General features: G+C 39.4%; 1 protein-coding gene across 24 annotated transcripts in view; it reads left to right on the top strand.

Moving 5' to 3' along the window:
• STAU1 (staufen double-stranded RNA binding protein 1) overlaps nucleotides 1-24,909 on the top strand; it is an 86,950-nt gene that overhangs the window by 35,738 nt on the left and 26,303 nt on the right. For 4 of the 24 annotated variants that reach the window (XM_057529735.1, XM_057529741.1, XM_057529736.1 and 1 more), the window contains exons 2-8: nucleotides 3,249-3,314; nucleotides 9,303-9,591; nucleotides 11,266-11,390; nucleotides 12,938-12,985; nucleotides 14,410-14,614; nucleotides 16,998-17,136; nucleotides 18,546-18,711. In XM_057529735.1, coding sequence (XP_057385718.1) covers nucleotides 9,387-9,591; nucleotides 11,266-11,390; nucleotides 12,938-12,985; nucleotides 14,410-14,614; nucleotides 16,998-17,136; nucleotides 18,546-18,711 — 888 coding nt within the window. In that variant the 5' untranslated portion in view covers nucleotides 3,249-3,314; nucleotides 9,303-9,386. Of the gene's footprint in view, nucleotides 1-3,248; nucleotides 3,315-9,302; nucleotides 9,592-11,265; nucleotides 11,391-12,937; nucleotides 12,986-14,409; nucleotides 14,615-16,997; nucleotides 17,137-18,545; nucleotides 18,712-24,909 lie in introns of those variants that run through there. The other 20 variants (XM_057529737.1, XM_057529739.1, XM_057529743.1 and 17 more) reach the window with 15 other exon arrangements.

The raw sequence follows: 24,909 nt of genomic DNA, 5'->3' as shown, positions 1-24,909 counted from the left end.
TGCCTTTGGATTTGGGGTTATGAGTTTGGATTTGGTATATGAGTTTCCATTCTGTGTTTAACCTCAACCAAGTCATAAGTGTGTCTCATTAATCATGAAAAGGTGTTGGAAATGTGTCTTTTCTGGGAATGAAATGAGCAGATAATGCTTCTTAAGATGTTACTATATTAGCTCCTCTCAGGCATGAGCTTTATGATCTACCTAGATCTTGTCTGATTCTCGCACATTTTTGCTCTTTTGAAGTCCATGCTTTCTATAGATTAAAATTAACTAAGACATGAATTTTCTACCCTTGCAGATTCCATCCTGATACGAATAGGATCCTTGTCTGCCAGTGATTTGGTACAAAATGCAAGGCAGTCCTTTCCTCTGTTAGTAGATAATTTATATGTAATGATAAGTCTGATTATTCTTGGAGGCTTACGTTCTTTGTTGCACAGTTTAACCTGCTCATTGAGGCTCCATGACCCTTTACCTAGATGACAGTCAAATATAGTCAGGTAAATAAGTTTCCTTTTGGTTTGTAGTAGAGTGAACCTTTACAGTCTGGAACATTTAGAGGACGACTGCCAAAGAACTATTTTCCCTGTTAACTCAGAATTTATTAAGCACCAAACATAAAAAAGAATAAAGTAAAAAAAATTTTTTGGAGGGGACGAGGTTCTTTTTACGTTTGCTACATTTTTTTCTTTCTTAAATAGTGTGTTTTGAACATAATTTATTAATATTATTTTATAATATTGGTTATTGTGTACCCTAAGAAAGTGATGTTTATTAGCTAACTTTGTCGTAGTTTATAAGCATTTCACCTACATTGCCAGTTCATCCACCCAAGAATAATATGATTATTGTTTGTTAATCATATGAAATTGGTGGTGGTAACCCTATTGATATATTAAAAGGTTGAAGTCTACAGAGTAACTTGCTCAGGGTAGTTCAGCTGAGCACCTGAGTTGGCACCCAAACTCAGATCCCCAGTCCAGAGTTTTCTCTACCTCACCCAAACAGCCATGTCATAGCTTGTTTGCCCTTATCCTAAATCAGTGTCTTGCAGCCAGGGGGCCTTTTATGTTCTTTTGTGTCTTCTTTAGTTATGAGGTAATGTGTATTATAAATGATGTTACTACTAATTAAAATGCCACTGTGAATTACTTATTTAAGTTTGTGTTGGAGTCAGGGTTATTCCTATACAAATTTGAATTCCATGAGGACAGAGACTACATCTTATTTGTATACTCCTCTCTCCCTAGTGCCCAGAATAGTGCCTACTGTTTAGTAGGTGTTCAGTAATTATTTGTTGAGTGAATAAAGCAATGAATTTAATTCACTCTCTTGTGTTCTGGTGTGCTTCTTGAGTGGGAAAGAAAGGGAGTTGGGCTTATCCCATAGTCTTTCTTCTCTGCTGCTGCTTGGAGTAAGTAAGTGGTATAAAGATACACTGGTAATAATCAGGATGGCTTTGGAAATGGTTGGGGATTAAAAAAAAAAGTTTGCTCATGGAAGTGTGAATGTGTATATGAATCTCAGCTGTCACCTGTGTTTTGTTGAGATGTTTGAAATCCATGGGGTTGTAGACTGCTATTTTTCTCCTCCCTCCCCCTTTTTTTCTTTGCTGTTGTTAGCAGTTGTTTCTCACTGTTGTCTGATTCTAGCAACTCCTTTTTAACATTTTATTTATTTATTTTTTTTAAGGATTTTCTTTTTTTAATTAATTAATTTATTTATTTTTGTCTGTATTGGGTCTTCGGTTCGTGCGAGGGCTTTCTCCAGTTGCGGCAAGCGGGGGCCACTCTTCATCGCGGTGCGGGGACCGCTCTTCATCGCGGTGCGCGGGCCTTTCTCCATCGCGGCCCCTCCCGTTGCGGGGCACAGGCTCCAGACGCGCAGGCTCAGCAATTGTGGCTCACGGGCCCAGCTGCTCCGTGGCATGTGGGATCTTCCCAGACCAGGGCTCGAACCCGTGTCCCCTGCATTAGCAGGCAGATTCTCAACCACTGCGCCACCAGGGAAGCCCAACATTTTATTTTTTTAACTTCAGGTTTGGGCTAGAAAACTAGATAACCAAACCTACCACAAGCGTTCAGCATAGATTTAGATGAGCTTGAATTGAGGGAAGCCCGCATTGGCAGAAAGCATGGGCTCTATTAGGTGGTCTTAGACACTCGTTTGGGCTGTGCAGAGGCCTTTTCATTTTCCATTCATGGTAGTCTTTTGAATGGGTGAGACTGTGGAACAATAGGGTTCTAGATTGGAGAATTGTTAGTACAGTGTACTATTTACAGAAAGAAGTTGGGTTGTTAAAATACTGTAGAACCAGTTAAAGCTCATGATTTTATTTCTGAAATTATTTGGACAGTGAACAGCTACTTTTTATTGTTTACTAAGTCACAGTAGCAGTGTGAAATTGAAATGAGCAAAATTACTTTATGTTGTAAAAACGCAAAAAGCATCTCAAGGTAAGGAATTCTATTTGTTACTGACTACTGCCAGTTTACAGAAGGGGCGCCTCTAGATAAATGAGACCTGAGAGTTTGAGAGTTAAACTCTTATGTCATCTGAAATCCAGTTCTAAAGAATGATTATGATTTGGATTTACTAGAGGTAATGTGCTTTTTCATATTTTGCAGTTTACTATAAGAATATTTATGTACAAGTTCCTTTTTGTAAATTTTCCCATGTAATTGCATTTGCATCACCAAGCATATGGTAAGGACATTTATGAATAAAATATTTAATCGGGAGTTAAAGGCTGCAAATTTAAAAATCAGGCTTGTGTGATTGGACAGTATATGATGTCCAGTTCCTTATTTATTTATTTATTTATTTTTTTGGGCATGCCGTGCAGCTTGCAGGATCTTAGTTCCCCGACCAGGGATTGAACCAGAAGCAGAGAAAGCACAGAGTCCTAACCATTGGAACGCCGGGGAGTTCCCTCCAGTTCCTTTCTAAAAAATTAATTCCGAGGTATTCATAGTTCTCTTAGCAAGAAGTAATTAAAATTTAAAAAGGAAATTTTTACTGTCTCATATGTTTGTGTCTCTACAAAGCACTTTTTACCCAGTTAGTTCCCAGGCACTTGTTTCTTTTGTAGACTATACAGTGTGCTGCTTCAAGCCATGACATCATGCTTTCAGAAACTTCCTTCCCTACTTGTAAATTTTAGGTTTCCCCAAAACTTTAGCAATATGTATCTTCATTTTCAGAAAAAGATCTACTCTAGTAAACTACTGTTGTTTCTTATTTTCCAGGAGTTTCCCAACCACGTAACCTCTCTGAACCAAAACAACATTGTTGCTGGAGTACTTGTTTTTAAGGTACGCATAATTTGGCTCTGTAATTTCAGGCCTGTTCATAATCTGTAATGTTTTTGAATTCTTCAATGATTTGTGTGGAAAATGACTTTTACTTCTGGCTATAGTATTAGAGAAACAAGAAATTTTATGCAGTTTGATTTCTTTTTACTCTTGGGATTTAATTAGAAAGTCAATACAGGGAAAAAAAAAAAAAGTCAATACAGGGAAAATTGTTGGCAAGAATGTAAAACCTGCTAGCCAGCACTGCCATACACTTTAAATGTAGAGACCTGAAAATTTACCACTGAAATGTTGTTAAACATAACTCGGTCAATAGCATCTTGGTCATAGAAACTTTTGTAGTTTGCCTTTGATTTCACAGATTGCTTATGTTAAACTTGGTTTTCAAACTTGTGGAAATAATTCCACATTGTTTTCTGTTGTGAATGAAAACAAGTTCTGTTTACCACTGAGTGCTTGTGATCATCTCGACCAAAAAAGTTTTACTGTAAGAGTGTTGAGGATTTTACAGTCCTTTGTCAGGACACTGCAAGCATTGACACTGCTTTGTGTTCTTTAGCACTTTCCCTCTAAGGGCTGAAAGCACATGATCGTACCCTATCTCTGAGGTGGTAATTAATAGACAAGTTAACCCTTGCTTTCTTTGGGAATAAGGAAACTGATGCATGAGGAATTTAGAGAAGTTATACAAAGCTCAGGGAATGGATTTGCACTCATCACACTGAATTTGTATAATGCTTTTCTTTTCAAAGAACTGAGTAGCTGTTACCAGTGCCTCAGGATTCCTTCAGTGTTTTAGCTCTCAGATTGCTACAACTGAGGCTTTGTCAAAGAGCCTATTACAGAGTGCTTTGGGGAAACTGAGGCAGCAAGCAGTGGATTGGCAAGAGTTGGGCGTATAATTGCTATCTGAGTTGGGAGTAGAACTGAAAGCCACAACTCAGAAGTTTGACCTGATTTAACATTGTTTGTTGCTACTTAGCAGCAAGGCTGGTTTCTACATAGATGGCACATGGCTACAGACTACAATTTTTTTTCTTTGAAAGAAAAGACAGTTAAGTGTATTGAACCAAGCCCCTTCTTATTCAAGAATATGTTACACAGTATTACTCTTAACAGTCACCAGCAGATCACAAACAGGTATTCATTTTGATTTAAAAACACTTCCATTTTGGGAATTCTCTGGCGGTCCAGTGGTTAGAACTCTGCGCTTTCACTACCGAGGGTCTGGGTTCAATCCCTGCTTGGGTACCTGAGATCCCACAAGCTGCACGGCATGGCCAAAAAAAAAAAAAAACACCCAAACTTCCATGTTTACAAAAATAATAAGTGTTTGTGTTGAGTTACTTTTAAGAAGTTCTCCTAGGGAAGGGAGGAGGGGAACTTAATGATGTTTCAAACCTAGAAAAGAAAATAAGGTTTGCAGCTTGTTAGGCTGCAGAGGTAAAATTTTTTTTTTTTTTCCCTTTAGTGCACAGTATGGTGTGATGGTTTTTCTATGATGAACAATTAATAATGAATTCTCTTTTAGGAAATATTTCTTTAAATGGACCACCTAATGGTTACATCTGTGTGGAAAGAAAATCCTCCATTGCCCACTTGGCATTGGGCCAAGTGTGAGGGGGGCTGCAGTCAGTCACTTGTATTGGATGCAAAGGTCTTGAACAGTCTGGGTTGTTTCCAGGCATTATCTTTGGCTCATTTTATTGTCTTGTGAGTGATTGTGCCTCATCATGGCTGTTTGTCCTGTGTCTTTCTCTTGAGCACCAAGTACGTTGTGGTCTTTTTTTTTTTTCTTTTAAGTAATTTGGTCATATTTCTTTTCAAGAACCTTTTATTATTGCGTGATTTGATATATGGGCCTGCTGTTGGACATTATTTGCTTGACGTTGACATTGTCTTTTTGGAAATGATTATGTAGGATGATAGTGATTGCCATGTTTCTGTACTTGTGGTTGCCCTGCCTGCAGGTGTTTGGATAACATTTGGAGTCAGTGAATTGCTCTTTCCAGGGGGCAGGGGATGGTGGATGCTGGTAGGGGGAGGTGAAGGTAGGGTGGTATGGTGGTGGGGGAGTGAGTTCACTTGCAGAAAACATAACCACATTGCAGCTAGAAAGATGTATTGGACAGGGATCTTGGAAGTAAGTGTTGGATGTAAGGGAATGATGTGGGTATTTTAGGTATATTTCAAGGCTTTTATAGGAAAAGTGGTTTATTCCTTAACTTTTTGTAGTTGACAAAATTTCTCTGAGAGTGAAGCCTCTCAGAAGCTATAGAGAACAGATTAATAGACGTACAGTTGGTTGCTTAAAGAGCTCTTCTTGTGTCTTTGAGGAAAAGTTTAACAAGTAGTTTCTAGCACTTGAGAATGTACAATCTGCCATAAAAGGGTTCACATGTAGTAGATGCTTAATAAATTTTTGTTGAATAGTGAATAAATATATCCTAAAATTGCTGTTGGTACTGTTAATGTTCTGTCATGGTGAGGAACTGGAATATTCCTTTGTATCTGTGTACCCATACTATATAAGATATAATAAAGAAGAGAAAGGGAGATATTTCGTGCAATGTTTTGGCTATCTTAAAAGCTTGTCCAGAATTGGGATGACTTTCTTCCCTCCCTCCCTCCTTTCCTTCCTTCCTGTTTTTTAAAAAACACATCTTGTTTGGAAACATCACTTATTACAAAGGGGAATGATGTGTTGATTGCACAAAAGTATAGATACTTCATTATGTCATGTGTAAATCCTGATAAAAAATTGGGTATTAAAAATGATCTTCCCTAACTGCTGAAGTAGGTATTTCATACTGCAACAATTTAACAATCTGTTAGTTGAAAGCGATTAGGACTAAGTAGTAGTGTAGGTGTTTCTGTAAACTGTTTCTAGAAGGATCTGCCTTTTTGTGTATTAAATCTCTCAGACTGTGCACTCAGTATGGCCCAGTCTTGGTAGGTTCACTGCTGAGTTAGGAATATGCATTTTGTGCCTGATCACTTTTTAGCACAACATGTACAATTAAAAAAATGCTTTTATAGAGGTACCCATAATTGTCATCTCACCCCTTATAATGTCGTAGTTCTTATATGTACTCCACAAATTTAGGATTTGAGAACAGGATGAAAATGTTTTCTTTAGTTGGTTTCTCAAGCTCTTCAAATAGGAAAAAACCCAGGAGATTAAAGGTTCTCGTCTGTGCTGGAGGCAGGGAAATAGCACAACACGGGCTTAACAGTCAAGGTGTTTCCAACGCTGGGGAAAGCTGGAGTCTCTGTGTTTCAAACTTTTCAACCTAATTTTACTGTGTGTGAAATATTGTTCTTCTGTAAGAAGATTCTAATAAAGCATTTTAATCTCTTTTAAGTCCCTAATTTATCTGATGGAAAACAATCCTTAAAGACAGGTGTAAAGGAAAAGATAAGTTTTCATTTAAGGATTTAATCTCAGTATGGAGCACTGTTGAGCTACAGGTTCTAAATTTATACAGAAGTAATATCTCTGAAATTCTGTGATTCCCCTGAATGCTTCTGTGAACTATATAGATAGCAGTAATGAAAAACTTTATTTGTTCTTTGAATTATGTAAGTAAACCGTATATTTCCCCCCATTCATAGCTATGATAGCTGCCCGGCTTCTCTTAGGGGAGGAGCATCTGTTTGGGTAAAATATTAGCATCAGTGTTTTAGAGCCTTTTGAGATGAAAAGGGGGTTTTCTTTTCCTGTATGAGAATATAAGCTGCTTAATACATTAGTAAGATTTTATTTTGTGGATTCGTATTATATATGTACTAGAAATAGCATGCTTGCCCTTCTACCCACTAGGTACTAATAGGTTCTGCCATCCCCCAAATATGACAACCAAATAATGGCTCCAGGTATTGTCAAATGTCCTTGGGGAGCAAAATTGCCCCCTCTTTAGAACTACTGCTTCAGATTCTCTTTTCAGGCTTAACGACACATAGAAATGTTAAATTAGTAAATGACTAAAAATGAGTACTGTTTGTCGAATTTTTATTGGTCATATTGGAAATTTAAAAATTTGTAAAATGCAGAGCCTTATTAGGAGGGTTTAAAATTTTTTTTATTTGCACTTCTGAGCTACTGTTTTCAACCAGTTGTTTTAAAGACATAACTCCTCCAGGTGTACCTGGGGTTAACATTTTTGGGGCAGTTTTAATTAATAACTTGTTTGTTCCCTTTCTCACCTTCTAGAAAACCTATGAATTTATGTCTGTGGCTGGAAATGCTGGCAGTGGGCCTGCTGTAGAGAACATTAGCCAAAAGAGATCCCTTTGGGCCCCACCCTTTCTAAATTTAGTTCATTCAGTCTGAGACTCTGAGAGCCACCCAGGGCAGAGTTGGGTTGCTCCTTCTGGATGCAGGTAGACTCTGGAGCAAACACTTTGCTTTTGGCTTATGTTTTGACCTGTGACCTATGGTTGGTGTTGTGAAGTTGTGAGTATACTCTTTAGAAAAATGCCCTCAAGACAGAGTTTAGAAAGAGAGGGAGAGAGTGAATAAGAGAAGGAGGGGGAAGATTAAGAGAGAAATGTTTATATTTTGGCAGCTGAATGAAATAAGAACAATGAAACAAGATCATAGCTGACTTCTGAAAGGTTCTGGACTTATTTCTTGACACTGGCAACTTGTCTGCTAAGACCATTACCTAGATCTTCAGTACATCTCCTCTGTTATTTTGTTCTGATTTCAAAAGTAAGCAAGGAACAACTGCAATATTGGAGAATTTTGTTGTATAAGGTAATGTTTATGCCTCTATTAACCAAAGTCATAGTTTAGCTGAGGTTTGTTTTTGTTTTTTGTCTTGTTTTGAACTTTGTAGTCCTTTTTGCTCTCAGCAAGAGAGGGTGTGCCAGGGCTCCTCCAGTAACTTAATTGCTCTGGTCATTCATCTCTTTCTAGAGGTCCAGCGTTAATTTAAAATCATTTTGAGACTTAAAAAAAAATAAAGTAACAAAAATTACTCTATAATAGAACTTCTAATTTGTTAGCTTGCTAGTTTCTGCTTTGGTTGGCTTTTTCTATTCCTTGTTGCTTACTGGTTATTTTTGAGTACTTTTGATTTGCTTAAACATTTTCAGCTTTTTGAACTATGACTATGAAAATGAGCAGAACTGTCCTTATTTTTGACTTGTGAAGAAATTTAAATGTATTTAGGATTAGTGCCTTTGGAACTTACAAGATGCAATAAACAATCTCCCCTCGTAAAATCGTCAGTCTGAAATCTGTTCCTCTCTTCTTCATCTTCTCCGCTTTTGCTTTTAATGGTAGAAATACTATAGAATGTTCTTTGGCTATTCAAATAATTTCTCAGGATCATGAGCATTGATGTGGGTGCAGCAATTCTTGTTTGGGATCTGTAAGTAAATGAGACTATCTCAAACAAACCTTGTAGGAAAACAAAGAGATCTTTTACCATCATAAGGAAAAAGAAACAGGAAAAGTGAGGAATTCTTCTCTTTCTTCAGTCAATGTAAAGGAAAGCTCTAAGGTTGCCAATCTGAGCATATGGCCCTAAAATGGAAGCGGTGTTTACATTCACCTGTTAATGGTTTTACAAACGCAGTTTGCTTTCAGTTTCTTATCATTTTGAAACCAGAAACCTTTACCATATCCCATACACAATGGAAAACCTCTTCATATTTTTTAATTTACATTTTTGAATATAAGCTATAGTTTATAATTCTTAATATTCAACAATAAATATTATACCATGCCAATTCTCTTTGTAAAATGAACACGCAGGGCATGTGGGTATTGTAAGTCATTTAAAAACACTTTGAGAAATTCACAAGGCTAGTGAACCTTACTGTATACCAAGGAGAGACACATTTCTAATCAACATAGCTACGTACTAAACGGGGCTATTATCATACTTGAGTAGGTGACACCAATTTTGACTGAATATTGGCAATTACATATCTCCTCTATAATTTATCTTTTTATTTTCTTTCCCTTACAACTTTCAGGTAGAACTTTAGACTTCATAGCACTGAATTAACCTGCACTGAAAGCTGTTTACCTGCAGTTGTTCACTTTTGTTGAAAGTGACCATGTCTCAAGTTCAAGTGCAAGTTCAGAACCCATCTGCCGCTCTCTCAGGGAGCCAAATACTGAACAAGAACCAGTCTCTTCTCTCACAGCCTTTGATGAGTATTCCTTCTACTACTAGCTCTCTGCCCTCTGAAAATGCAGGTAGACCTATTCAAAACTCTGCTTTACCCTCTGCATCTATTACATCCACCAGTGCAGCTGCAGGTAAGCGTATGACTCCAAGTGTCTTCTGTTTCAAATGTTTTCTTAGCCTGTTTTCTGATCTGATAAGTAGATTGCAGATGTAGGGAACTCTCACACATATTTACCTTCAAGAAGCAGAAGAAAGTATACCACCCACGCTTCTTTATCCCAGATATAGAACACACTTGGTTGTATATTGGGTTGATGGAGGCCTTTGACAGACCATTTCAAAGTGTAAGAAAGAAAATTGGAAACTAAACTATAAAGCCTTGTCTATTATAAAGTGGTAGCTGGCAGAAAGAATTGAACAGTAAATACCACTTTGGATATTCATTGTTATATGGGAAAATTCTGCTTTTATAATTATTTCCCAGAATTGATTTGTAGGTGTAAGCCTCCTTTTTGGATGTCTATAAGATTTTTCCCAAGCAAGGGGGCAGGCAGCTTTATTGGAAAGCAAAAGAGTGTGTTGGCATTTGATAATTTTATTTTGAATAAGTAAGTTTAAATTGAGATTCCAGAAGTGGCTAAGAAATCATAGTGAGGACCAATTAGAAATTGAACAAAGAAGCAGAGATTTTTAAAAAAGAAATGTTTAGAAGCATTCAAATTTAAATATTAGGAAAATAAAAATGAAATAAATGTGCTCATTGATCAAGAAAGACTTGAAACCCCTGGGGAAAAAACCCTAAAAACAATATTCTGCTCCCCAAACTTCCCCTTCCCCCAAGTTGCAAAACCAATTAAATGGTGTCAGCATAGGTGTCTCTATACTAGAGTCACCTTATAACAAATTCTTTTCAACCTTAAGCCTGACAGTTTCCCTTGCATTTCCTCCTCTTCCTTCATCGTCTCGTTTCCTTTACTTTGTAAATCTGTTCTTAGAGTGTTAGGTTATCCCACTCTCAGCAGCACGGCCTCTATCATGCTGCTACCTCTAGACTTCCTTGGACCGGCTCACCAAATAGCATTCTTGACTTGTCATGGTCCCCTAGAGATTCAGTGTTCCCCATATTTGCCATTTGAATACCATCTTAATAGGAAATGGCACAGACTATTTCAGTCCTCTGGGATTTATTGCTTTTTCTTCTAATGTGTTCTTATATCCACATTTTATTGACTTTATAAAGCTCCCGCCCACCAAGGCCATTTTATTTTACTCATAATTATCAGAAATAGATATGGTCTGAGGATGGCAGCCTCTGGAGATAAGACTAGAGGACGCCCTAGGAATGAGAAGTTAGCTGTGTGGAAAAGGACAGTCGTTGTTTGAGAAATGGTATTGGCATATTGAGTTTTTATGAAATAACGAACAGGGTACAGCTGACAGCTGTTGCGGTAACCAGTGTGTGTGTCTCTGCTCAAAAGACCTCCTTGTTATTCCCTTGGTTATAATAGCAGTGCTTCATCTGATTTCAAATCTTGTGTGCTTGCCATGGTTTAGTTATTCCTCTGACTTCTATTCTCTCTCTTTTGAAGACACACCCCCTCCTAGGTTACCTGGCTTCAACTGGTTCAGAAAGGATCCCAGCTGTGTCTTCAGATATGTGCCCCCATTGTGGTTTGCAGTATTGCATCACTGCTGCTTTAAATCCTTAGACCTTCAGCTTGTTTTCCCTCTTTTTTCATATCCCTGGGAGAGCTGCAGTCTTAAATACTGCTAGCTGACTTCAATGCTCTTACGTTATTTTTCAGTTCCTTCTAACATGGCACACCCCAAAGAGAAAACCCCAGTGTGTCTTGTGACTGAGTTAGCCCGTTTCAACAAGATTCAACCTGAGTGTAAGCTTTTGCGTGAGCAAGGTCCAGCTCACTGTAAGGTAAATATTGTCCATACTCCTTGTGCATTTATAACCCACTAGGAATGTTTTGTTTCTTTTTATACAGTTGCAAGTGGTTCTGTGATGCAAAATACATATTTTCAAACTGCTGAGGTTGTCTTAAAGAGATGCAAAAGTACAGATTGTTGGCGAGTCGCTTCTTTTTTCATCCTTGCAGAATGGGTCAAAGAAAAGATGTGCTTCTTTGGGGGATATTTGGCTTTTAAAACTCCAATTAGTGTGTGGTTGTTTAGCATTCTGAATAGAGACAATTCCCAAGCACCTGTGAATGATTTCCTGTGAGTTTTCCAGGCTCTGGGCCTCCTGGCTTCTGCCTACCTCTGGCTCCTTTCCTGCTTGTTTGAAAGTGCATGTGTACCTTAGACTGGGCAGGGAGAGGAGGTGAATGGGAAATCAGTTTTGCCACTTGTTAGCAATCAGATAACAAGGTTTGAATATGAGAGGTAAAATTAGTCTCCCAGTGAGTATTTTGGATTAGCTCTGATTTCAGGTACCCTTCTCATTCCCCTCATCTTAGAGGATGAAAGACTGACTGTAATTTGAATTTTTCCTATTTGTTATTCAGGAGTTTAGTCTTTTAAGCTTGTTTGATATCTGTGCTAATGTATCAATACATCTTGGAACTTAAATGTTTGCATATCTGGCTTTATCTTTTGCAGCTGTAGTATGAGACATAAGGAATTGGGCCTCCTGTTTCTGATCCTAGCCTTGCAGTAAGATAATATACTTTTATAAGGATGAGTTATTTGTCTCTTTATGCCTCATTTTTCTTGACATGCAAACCTCAAACCTTGAATGATACCAGGTTTCTCTTTTCATTTGACTAAAAGTAACATCAACCACAATCATAAGTAGGCACCATAGGATAGCACAGTTAGGTGAGTTGCCTTTGGAGTCAGACGGATCTGGGTTTGAATCTTAGCTTCTTACTAGCTGTGTGACCTTGGGCAAGTTGCTACTTTTTTTGAACCTCAGTTTTCTCATCTGTAAAATGGGGATAATAATACCTACCAAATAAGTCTATTGTGAGATATATTAAAGTGTGGAGCACAATGTCTGGCACATAGTAAATGCTTGAGAAATGGTACCTATTATTATTAGGCAATTATGCATTTAAGAAAAACAGAAATTTCCCACTCACATGAAGCTAGTTTTAATATTATTCTAAAGCATAATTATATTTGAAATGTTTCTTTACTTTTAGAAGGCAATTAGCCATTTTTTATAACTGTTCTGTTTCTTCTACAGGATTTTTTTTGCAGATCTTAACTTTGGGATTCCCTTTATTAACTGTTTTTGATATTTTTGGAAATATGTACTTTCTCACTTGAACTTTAGTACTTTAGGTAATTTGGCTGTGTGTTCAATCTGTAACTGCATTTTTTTTTTTTTACCTGCAAGTTGTTCAGAGAGGAAAAGTTATTCCCTCCTAGATGATTATTAGACTATTTAAAAAGTCAGAGGTCTGGTGTACTTTTAATTCTCTCTGAACCAAGATCTAACCTCACTACCAACCCTCCACACAGAAGGCAGCAGAGTGGCAGCAGCGCCGACGGGGACAGTCCTGGAGAAAGGCAAGACTGATCATGAAATTAACTCTTTTCTATCTTTTAGCATTTTCCCCTTCAATGTCTTTCCATGAAAGGATCACAAAAATGACTCAGGGATTGCACAGGATTGCAGGCTTCTTCTGCCATTTGACTTTTCATGCCAGCCAGGGTTTTGAGTTCATGCTATTGGTGCTTAAATGAGTAGCTTTATGAACTGCAGCATAAATATAGGAGACCCCTAATATTACAAGGGGGATGAAGGATTCTTTAATTTTTCCCCTTTAGTGGAAGCTGTGCACTGAGGGAATCCTGAAGTTAAGACCTATAAGAAAAATCAGCTGTAAGGCAAGTTGGCCCCATCCCTTTAGGCACCAAATTTAAATGACCTAGGCATACTCAAATTACCATTTCTCATGTGAATTATTTGTCAATGAAATAAAGTGATATTCGGTGATAAAGAAGATCAGAAGAATAAAAGCTCCAGAGTAGTGAGTTTCAAACGTTGAAGTGCATCAGAATCACTTTGGGAGCTTGTTAAAAATACACATGCTTGGGTCTCCCCTCATGCTGTTCAGTCGAAATCCCTGGGCGTGTGTATCTTACCAAGCTTCCCAGGTTATTCTTCAGATGCTCACCAAAGTTAAAGAATCACTGAGCTGTGATGAGTCATGGTTTTTTTTTTTGATAGAGTATTAGTCCAGTTCTGATTGGATTAACGTAACCTAATTTTACAAATGGAGTGTGCACGTGAGTTACCTTTATACCTAAAAAGGAAAAAAGAGGCTTGCCATTGTCAGTATTTGTTGAGGACAAAATTAGCTGTTTTGGATGCCTCCTTAGAATTGAGTTCAGAAACGTTTTTAGATCTTTGCTTGCTATGAATCTGATTTGCTTCTGCAAGTGGAGGCAGTGTCTGACTAGTGCAGTCTTAGGAAAGTAAAAGGCAACATTTTCGAACCTGGCTGACATTCCCAAATTTATTCGAGTTTTCGTCCTAATGGGGTTGTGTTTTCAGACAAGCGTCCACAAACAAATTACAACATCAAAACAAATATTGTCTTCATTTGTATGAGGTACTACTGTGTGTCTAAATCAAGTTTGCTAAGTTTCTTCCATGAGAAATAACAGGAAGACAATTTTCTATTTGGATGGCTTCCAAATCATCAGCATTTAATATTTTAATATATAAGAGAACATTTTTTAATCTCTGTACTTACCCCCATCTTTCAAAGCGTAGTTTTTTCACGGAGTGCTATGCAGTACAAGTCAGTGATATGTGTATCTTTTTGTGTTTATAAAAACAACGAAAAAGGGGATGAAGGGATAAATTATCAAGATAATGACCAGGCCTTTTAAACCATGACCATAAATTATGTTCAAGGACCAAGTGACATATTATAGTCAACATCAGGTTTCATGAATTGAGAGCTCACAATTTTCATTTGTAGGTGTTTACAGTACAGCTAACCCTTGGAGATCAGCACTGGGAAGCTGAAGGAACTAGTATTAAAAAAGCCCAACACACAGCTGCTGCCAAAGCTTTGGAAGGAACAAAATTTCCTAAACCTATAGTCCGCCCTTTTCGTAGCGAAGGAAGGAATCCAGGTATTATGCGTGGGCCAAGACAGGTTCCTTTCAAAAGTGTGTCTAGAGGTATCCGTTTAGTATGTATATGAATTCTTTCTTAACTAACTTGTTGGTTTTGAAAGCACAGAGTCTGCACTACCAGTGGCAAATGCTTACCTTTTCAGGTCTTAGCCTTACTCTAAAGCAGTGGTTCCCAGGCTCCAGTCCCTCTACTGCTGGTCTGGAGAGGTGGTCGTGGGAGGTGAGGGATGTCGCCAGATGATTTCTGAGATTTTTAGAAAAGCCTAATGAAATACATGTTTTCTTTTGATAAGGTTGTATACATGCCAAGAATGTGGGTTTTAGCTAAAATCACTTCAACTCCGTGTGGTTATATTGATTATAACATGTTGATCATACCCCTGATTATCAGTTTTATGTTTCCTGATCATTAACAAGAATGAGAAAATATTTTAAATATTTGTTTCTTAAATACAAATCAGTGGGTAATATCTCTTCAAGCAAGGGCCCAACGGGGGAGAATACTGATAAAGAGGAGTGTCTGGCGAGAGCTTGGGAACCACTGACCTGGAGGCTGTAGGTAGAAGTGGCTGTTTTAGGAGAGTTACCCCTCCAGTACATGAAGTCATCCCAGGCCCTTTGCACTCGGGAATGATCTGGGAAGATCTCAAAAGATCTCGGTCACACCTTTCTTGTTGCTTTTGATTGCTTTGTGGTATTCTTTCTTTAAATTTATTCTCTACTGCAGGTAAATTTTGTGGGTCAGAACTGCTCTTACTTAAAATGCAACTATTTGAATTGTGTAAAAAATACAATTCTGATGTTAGCTAGAGAGAGGTTGGTTATTCTTGTGACCCTCTGACTTTGCAAACTCAAAGATATTCTTATAAATTTGATTTATGCACTAAATTTAGTCAAACCAGTTATGGTACAGAATCGAGTCATTTTTATTTTCCTCTACATACATCCTAAAGAGGCATTTTAAAGTGGATTTTTGTGTGCATTTAAATCGAACTTTGCCATTGCTAGTGTTGTTCTGTGTTTGATATTAAAGTGTTGTTTTCAAATGTGATTGTGCACCTACACTAATCTTTCCAGGCTGGTTTTCTTTTTAAATGATTTTTAAAGGTTTATGAATTGGATGAAATGAGAGGGGAAAAAAAGGAAGATAAATAATGAGTATTTTCTAAAGTTGCTATATCTGAGATAACCCAAGATATACTTGCTCCTGTTGTATACGGCAACAGAACTCATTTTTCTAACAAGTATTACCACAAGTCAGATCCCATTATAAGTATCAAGAATGAAACATCCAGTGCTTCCCTGGTTGTCCAGTGGTTAAGACTCCGTGCTTCCACTGCTGAGGGCGCAGGTTCAATCCCTGATCGGGGAAGTTCCACGTGCTGTGAGGTGCAGCACCCCCCAAAAAAAAATTAAGAATGGAAACATCTAAATATTTTGTGGGTCTCATCTGACTTCTCCAGATAGAATTTACTTGTCTCCTCCTCAGTGATACTGCACCTTTCCTTAGAGCACACATAATGTTGTATTGTAGTTCTTTGAGTGTGTTTTGTGTTCTTTGAACTCTTCTGGGGCAAGAATTGTGTTCAAGCTTAGCACAGTACTTTGCCTCCAGTTAGTACTGAATAAATGCATTGTTCTGTGAAATAGTGTGTACAAACATCCTTCTAAGTGTAAGCCAGTCAGTCAGTACAACCAAAGTTATGTTGGTTGAGTATTCCCAAACAATGAAATGATTTGGATGGTCCTATGGGATTTTTTTTTTTTTTTTTTTTTTTTTTTTATAGCTACTTTATTTATTTATTTATTTATTTTTGGCTGTGTTGGGTCTTCGGTTCGTGCGAGGGCTTTCTCTAGTTGCAGCAAGCGGGGGCCACTCTTCATCGCGGTGCGGAGACCGCTCTTCATCGCGGTGCGCGGGCCTCTCACTATCACGGCCCCTCCCGTTGCGGGGCACAGGCTCCAGACGCGCAGGCTCAGTAGTTGTGGCTCACGGGCCCAGCCGCTCCGCGGCATGTGGGATCTTCCCAGACCAGGGCTCGAACCCGTGTCCCCTGCATTAGCAGGCAGATTCTCAACCACTGCGCCACCAGGGAAGCCCCCTATGGGATTTTTTAATCATGGAATTTGATGTGTATTGGAAGTTATTTCTGACAACTGGCTTTCACTGCTAACATCTTGTGTTACACTGATGCTCCCCTAACAGCCGTTGCAGTATATTTTGTGCGGCTGACTGTGTATTAATACCTAGAAATCACAGCAGATTCTTGGATTTCCTGACCTGATGCCTAGCAGTGAAGTACTTAGATCTTTTCCTGAAATACATCATGAATCCAGTTAGTAGAAAGCATGCTATTCTTTTTGATTTTAGTGAGTGTCATTCTCATATCAGAAAAAAACAATTCTTTGTGTTGATTCTGTGTTGCAGAAAGCATAACCCCTACTGTAGAGCTAAATGCACTGTGCATGAAACTTGGAAAAAAACCAATGTATAAGCCTGTCGACCCTTACTCTCGGATGCAGTCCACCTATAACTACAACATGAGAGGAGGTGCTTATCCCCCAAGGTATGTGTTTGTTTTGTTTTCAATACAGGTGAAGATATATTTGATCTTTTACATAGAATAATAAGATCTTTAGATTGTAGAGCGCATAATGGTTTGGTCCTCTTTGGCCTGCCAAATGCTAAAGTCAGTCTTAATTGTCTTGGTGTCATTGGAACTGTATCTTGATGCTCTTTTAGCTCCTGTCATTGGAAAGGGCCTGAGCACATTCCTCATGAGCAGTACGGCTCGTGCCCCAAGCTATCTGCTTAAAGCTGTCACCATTCTAACTGCTTTGTGCAACTGAGTCATATGTTTATTTTTTAAACAAAGATGGCCTAATGATTTTATTTTATTTTTTAAAAGATTTATTAATTTTTTTTTGGCTGTGTTGGGTCTTCGTTGCTATGCGCGGGCTTTCTCTAGTTGCGGCGAGCGGGGGCTACTCTTCGTTGCGGTGCGCGGGCTTCTCATTGCAGTGGCTTCTCTTGTCACGGAGCACGGGCTCTAGGGCATGTGGGCTTCAGTAGTTGTGGCGCGTGGGCTCTAGAGGGCAGGCTCAATAGTTGTGGCGCACAGACTTAGTCGCTCCGTGGCATGTGGGATCTTCCTGGACCAGGGCTCAAACCCATGTCCCCTGCATTGGCAGGCGGATTCTTAACCACTGTGCCACCAGGAAAGTCCCAAACTGAGTCATATTTGAACATGATTCCTGCAACACCACAATTCTCAGCATTCACAGATTTCCTGATTATTGTTTATTGGGTACTTTTTGTTGAACTTACATATGTGTTTGTAAATAGCCTTGGTATACAGATGCAGTAAAATATTAATTGAAACCTGAAAATGCTATGCGTTGAAAACCTTCTGCTTGTGGTCATAAGACACTAGTGGATAGATTGATGATCAAACTGGAGGTCTTCATTTCCCTGCCCTACTTTGGGGTAGGAGGGAGGTGGAGGCCAAAGCCATTTTAAAAATAGAAACCAGCTTCTGCCAGGCTATAGGATATTGGGATTTCCAGAAATGAGGGTCCTTTCTAAAAGACGTCTGTTAAAAAATTTCCATCCTTTTCTGGAGACACGGAAGCGTGAATCTCAGGTACGAGAAAGTAGAGCAAGTTAAGTTTTCTGTCTCAGCCAAAGGCTAATCTATTTTAGATTCTGTAAATATGGGTTAGCTTTATAAATTGAACTCATATAATTTGTAAGGCAGTATATTTTGTGGAACATAAACAGTATGTGCTGATACCGTGTGGCAATTCTAATGCAGCATAAACATGGGAAATCTCTGGATGTACTGATGAGGAGTCATTATTGGCACGCAAACGCTGATGTGACCAGGACCTGTGATGAAGGAAATACCTGGAATTTGTCAGAGAACGTATGGTGACTTACCTGAGACTAATTGTCCTTACCCCCCTCTATTTTTAGGTACTTCTACCCATTTCCAGTGCCACCTTTACTTTATCAAGTTGAACTTTCTGTGGGAGGACAGCAATTTAACGGGAAAGGAAAGACGAGACAGGCTGCGAAACACGATGCTGCTGCAAAAGCTTTGAGGACCCTGCAGAACGAGCCCCCACCCGACAGGCTGGAGGTGAGGAGAGAGCAGAGCTGGGGCTCCTTGACGCTTTGGGTGTAGCAGGAAGGTGGTAGGGAAGACACCATCTCAAGTTGCTTTCTCTAAGAGGATGTATAGAGAGTTGTCCATAATGTCTGTTATTTGATAGCTTACAAGTTTTTATACCCTGTAGCTCTCTTGCCTTTCTTCCCCCTTAAAAAAAAATGTCTTAGCAAGAAAGTCAGGTGTCTTCTTTTGTGCTCAATGGCATAGTTTTGAGTGAACATGTTAGAAAGATTGTGGACTCACTTGAGTTGTGAAGAACATGCATGGCTGAATTCTTTGGTGCTGAAGATTATGTTTGTCAGAATCTGTGTTTTATGGTACCAGGTTAGAGGATTTTCTAAAGCCATTTTGACCAGTCTTTCTTTCTTTATTATCTTGAAGTGCCAGTTACCCATTGCTGCTTAACACACTATCACAAAAATTAGTGGCTTAAACACCTACAGGCCTTTATTTTGCTCACAAGCCTGCAGTTCAGGCAGGGCTTGGCACGGGGAGCTTGTCTCTGCTACACGTAGCTCGGGCTGAGGCAGCTCTGCAGGGGCTGGAGGATCTCTGTCAAGATGGCTCCTTCACGTGGCTGCTGAGTTGTTGCTGGCTGTCGCCTGGGAACTGAGAGGGGGCTTTGGTCCGGGGACCTCAGTTCCTCTCCTAGTTAACCTATGCAGAGATTGTTTACACATCCTCACAGTGTGGTGGCTAGGTTCCAAAGGTGAGCATTCTAGAAGACAGGAAATGGAAGCAGTTGCCAGTTTCTTAGGACCTAGGCCCAGAAGTCAGCACAGCGTCACTTCTGCCATATTCTGTAGGTCAAGCAGGCACAGAGCCCAGATTCAAAAAGAGGAGATACAGAATCTCACTTTTTTTTTGTACTGAGGTAAAATTCACATAACAATTTCACAATTTTAACCATTTTAAGTGTATAATTCAGTGACTTTTAGTGCGTTCACAATGCTGAGAACCCCACTTCTGGATGAGAGGAGTATCAAAGAATTTGGGGGCTGTTTTATTTTTTATTTTTTGGCCACACCACGCGGCTTGTGAGATTTTAGTTCCCCAACCAGGGATTGAACCCAGGCCCTCGGCAGTGAGAGTGTGGAGCCCTAATCACTGGGCTGCCAGGGAATTCCCTTGGGGGCTGTGTTTTAAAATTATCACAGTAGGTAAAGGATTTGAACTCTTTGTGACTAAATAGGAATATGGGTCTTAGAAAATCAGTGATTCCATGCCATTGAGGGTCCAGAGTTCCAGGAGAAACCCACTGAGTTAGAAAACATTGAGATTTCATGATTCTGTTTAATCATAGTATGAAATGTCTCCTGAATACATCCCTGGGAAGCATTTGACTCTTCTTCCTCAAGAAACAAGTCCTCAAAGAATAAGAAGATCTTGCACAGAACATTGGGCTAAATGGGTGATGATAGGTATGAAGTTGAAGGGACCCTTGGCAGGGTGCTTGCTGAGGTCCATTGTGTCCAGCTGTCCCCCAGGGTGACCCAGCTCAGGGTGGTGCTCTGTGGCTTCACGGCTGCTGTGCAGGAAGGTTTTGTTTTTCTTTTGTTGCAGTGCATTTCCATCTTGAGGGTCATCACGCATTTTAACAGAGATGATCTGTTTCCTGGGTCCACTGAGGACCAAATAAAGGAGAATGGACTATAACTTAGCAGAGGAGAATTTAGTGAAGTGAAAGGATGACGTCCTCAGTGGTGAGATTTGTTAAAAACACCGAAGGTAGTGAAATCTGAATTATTTTTGGAGGCTTCGTTTTTTGAGTTGACTTTGGTGCTAACATAATTGGAGTCAGATGGAGTAGGTATTTCTTGGTTCCTTCTAGCCAGCAGTTGTTAAACGGTCGCTGAACAGTGGTGTGTGGGTTGTCTGCTTCAGAATCACTTGAGAAGTTTAAAAAAAAAAAAAAAAATTTCCTTGGCCTAACCCACATGAATCTAGATTCTAATGCAGTGGGTCTAGCCAGGAGTCTGGCTTTTTCTTTTTTTCCTTTTTTTTTTTTCTGGCTGTGCTGCGTGGCATGTGGGATCTTTAGCGCCCTGACCAGGGATCGAACCCACGCTGCCTTCAGTGGGAGTGTGGAGTCTTAACCACTGGACCACCAGGGAAGTCCCGCTTTTTTTTCTTTTTTAACATGCTCTTAGAGTACCTCTAAAGCACAGTCAGGGTTTGGGAATCCCAGGTCCTAAGTATTTTCAGTGCTTCCCACGCAGTTTTCCCCCTTGGAATCCTCCTTGGAAGTATGTACTCACCATATTGCTGCAAAGGGAAAGTGCCCGTCAGTGACTCAGAGTGACTCACGGAGCGGTTGGTTGGCTCGGGTCTTGAGGTCAGGGGCTGTAGTGGACACCCTCTCCTTGGCTCATCTGACGTTCTGTAAGCAGCTTGGCTGGGAGTCATGATCATCACTTGTGCCCCTTGTTTCCTCCTCTTTGCCCCTTTTCTAATTCTATATGGTTTGAAGTAGAGACTTCAGAAATGAGGATCATTAACTAGGATATGACCTTTTCTTTGAGTTAATAAGTGAAACACTTGGCTTCCCACGTAAATGAGCTGCCCCTGGTCTACCAGGCCCCCTGGAGGGTGGGCAGCAGGGGAGAAAGACATTTTTAAAAGACAGCTGGGGCTTCCCTGGTGGCGCAGTGGTTGAGAATCTGCCTGCTAATGCAGGAGACACGGGTTCGAGCCCTGGTCTGGGAAGATCCCACATGCCACGGAGCAGTTGGGCCCGTGAGCCACAGCTGCTGAGCCTGCGCGTCTGGAGCCTGTGCCCCGCAACGGGAGGGGCCGCGATAGTGAAAGGCCCGCGCACCGCGATGAAGAGCGGTCCCCGCACCGCGATGAAGAGTGGCCCCCACTTGCCGCAACTAGAGAAAGCCCTCGTACGAACCGAAGACCCAGCACAGCCAAAAATAAAAAAAAAAAAAAAAGACAGCTGTAATTTTTTTTCTTATAAGTGATGCCTGTGAACTATGAAAATTTTTAAACTCAAAAAAAAAACAAAAAACAAATGCTGTATAAATTTACCACTTGTAGATCGTCACTGTAAACATTTTTGTGGATGTACATATAAGTAAGTACATGCACCTGTTTCACAAAAATGGGATGATATTGTACAGTAACCACCTTTTTTTCACTGAAGTGCTCATTATGAATATGTTGTCATGCCATTTACTTACAATTCCATGGAGGACTCAAATTCAGCATGGTTCTAAGCACTTTTTTTTTTTTGGCCACACTGCATAGCATGTGGGATCTTAGTTCCCCGACCAGGGTTCGAACCCACACCCCTTGCACTGGAAGTGCAGAATCTCAACCACTGGACCGCCGGGATATCCCTTAAGCACTTGTTAATGACTGCACAGTGTTCCATTGTGTGAGCATACCAGTTTATTTTTTCAACAACAGAGGCTTGGTTTTTAGGTTGTTTGCAGTTTTTCCTGTTATAAAAATAGGTAGTGAAGAACATTGTTGTAGTTAAATCTTTGTGTATGTCCGTGATTATTTTTATGAGCCACAGTCCTAGAAGTGGAATTTCATGGTAACGTATATGGCCAAGTTCCCCACCAGGAAGATGGTACCATTTTAGGCCTCTGCCAACAGGGTCTGAGCAGCCTGTTTGCCCACAGCCTGCCAGCACTGGAAATTATCATTTTAAACAAAGTGTCCATTTTGCTATTGAAAATTTTTAGCTCATGTAATCGTGTGGTGGATCAATTCACCTTCTCTAAAACATAGCCAATAAAGCTGGCGGTTTCTGTCTAAGACAGGTGTGGTCTGGTCCATTGATGACAGGCACTGTGCTCAGCTGGCCCTAAAGCAGCACTGCCCCTCCCCATGTGGAGCTTGGTTGAGTGGAATATCATCAAAAAGTGCAGTGCTAGGATGGAAGTAGCAAGTATCATGAGAGCATAAAATGTCTTGTTTAGGTAGGAGTACTGATGGTGCATTGAGGAAGAGTCATTTAAGCTCAGACTGAAGATGAGCAGAAGAGCAGGGGAAGTACATTCCCAGCAGAGGGAGCAGCTTGAGCAGAGGTCCTGAGTTGGGAAAGCACCTCTATTCTGTTCTATTCTGTTCTGTTCTTGTCCTGTCCATGGCTTGTGCTAATAAAGGATGACTTATTCAGTGTTGAGGTGTTAGCAGTAAGATGGTCATAACTACAGTATCTGTAATAGAGAAAAACAGGAGCTAGCCTAATATGTCCATTAGTAGGGAAATGGTTAAATAAATGAATACATTTATCCCAGGAGTATCAGAGTGTGGTAGATCTGTTTACGTGAATGTGAAAGGAGGCCCATAATGTATTGAATGGGGGGGGGGAATCGTGATCCAGAGCTGTTACTACGTGTATAGTGTGATTGTGTTAAGTAATCAAAAGCACCAACTGTGTGTGTATGTATCTGTATATATTTGCACGTGCATAGTTTCTATCTTGAAGGTTATAGCAAACTTTAAAAGTAGTTTTCTCTTGGTGGTAGTGGTAGAGGACAGACTTTTTTTAAATTGTATTGTTTGAAGTTTTCTTTTTTTAAATACTACTTCTGAAAAAATAAATAAATGCAGTTCTTCCTGGTCTTGAGTTCTTATCTTCACTTGAGCCAGGGACATGTTTAAGTAGGACTAAAACTAAAATTGGAGACCTTAATCTTCATTATACTATCAGGGTCCATGGGACCCAATTTTCATTTTTGAGCTTTCTCTAGCTCTGTAAGAATTGATACTACATGACTTCTATTCTTTTTCTAGAGGTTTTAAAAAGAACAAAGAGAAAACATACTTATTTTTGAAAGTAGAATAATGATTTCTGTCTTAAAATGATCATGTGGGTCCTTTGGATCCTTTTATAAGTCTTTACATTATGGAATCTTAATTTTCCTATGCTTTGAAACATTTTGCTGCTGTCCTCCTACATATCATTTCAGCACTCTTCATCATATTTTCCCAAATATGCAATAAACAAGACTAAAATAATAAGAAAGTGGAAGAATGATGAAATCCCTGGGTGGATGATACAGTAGTGAAATAATTGTCATTATTGCATCATCCTTTAATGCTCTTATTGCATTGCCTAATGTATCACATTATCTTTCAAGAAGATACAAAAGAAGACTGGAGACACCATCTTTTTACTCTACTTTTAGCTTTTGTTGAACCCAGGAGAGAATTAAGAATTTTTCTTTTTCCATCCGTACTGGCAAAGAGAAGAAAATTGATGGAGGAAGACATTTTCATTATTAGACAAATCAGAAGATGAATGCAGAGAGACAAACAGCAGCATTCTAGACTCTAACGGTGATGGTGAGATTTGAGTGTTGACGTGACTCAGACTGGGAGTCTTCAGATGATACCTTAGATAAGTTTTCCCAGACTCGAAGAGTCGGCAAGTGAACTATGTATTTCTGTGGTGTATGAAAAAGAAATGTGCATTCTCTTCTGGTCAGTCATTCAACAGGAAGGACTTCGCTGCACAATATTTTGCAACAGGAACTGGACCAACCTGTTTTGTTTTTCTAAAAAATTTGTGTGGCAACATTCTCTCATCTTATATGATGTTTGGCCACCAGAGTTTTCTCACCACTTAATGTCCACAAAATAACTGGATACATGTAGAAAGAGGTGTATGTATTAGAAGGAAATTGATGATACAACAATGAAAAAAAATCATTAGATCCTTCTTTTGGTGTTTATAAATCTAGAAATGAAAGCATTTTGTATTGGGTTGGCCAAACAGTTCGTTCGGTTAGTGAATCCGTTCAATAATGTTCTTCGTGAAAATGAAAAATGTGTCTTTATTTTTACTTAAAACCGAACAAACTGTTTGGCCAACCCAGTAGTTATGGAGCAAAGAAGATGGCTTTCCTCCCTTCAACAAAGTTATGAGTCAGTTTCAAAAGTAATGTGTTTTGACAATACCAGTACAAGAAGAATCAGAATCATGATAAGCTAGAACCCATTGGAGGTGGATTTGAAATCTGGCATCATTACTGTGGGCTGTGCTCAAAGTTCAGGCGTGACAGCTGGTGAGCAGTTAGTTGCATTTAATGACCTTGCCCATTTTGGATATATGTTCCTTCCTTCCTGACTACAAACCTGGAATAAAAACTTAGGTTTGTTATTTTAATTTTTTATTAAAGTCTCTAATGAAATGATTTTTGTTGT

The sequence above is a fragment of the Balaenoptera acutorostrata genome, chromosome 15, assembly GCF_949987535.1.
Source record: "Balaenoptera acutorostrata chromosome 15, mBalAcu1.1, whole genome shotgun sequence".
Classification (NCBI taxonomy): domain Eukaryota; kingdom Metazoa; phylum Chordata; class Mammalia; order Artiodactyla; family Balaenopteridae; genus Balaenoptera; species Balaenoptera acutorostrata.
This window is presented reverse-complemented; position numbering and strand designations above follow the sequence as displayed.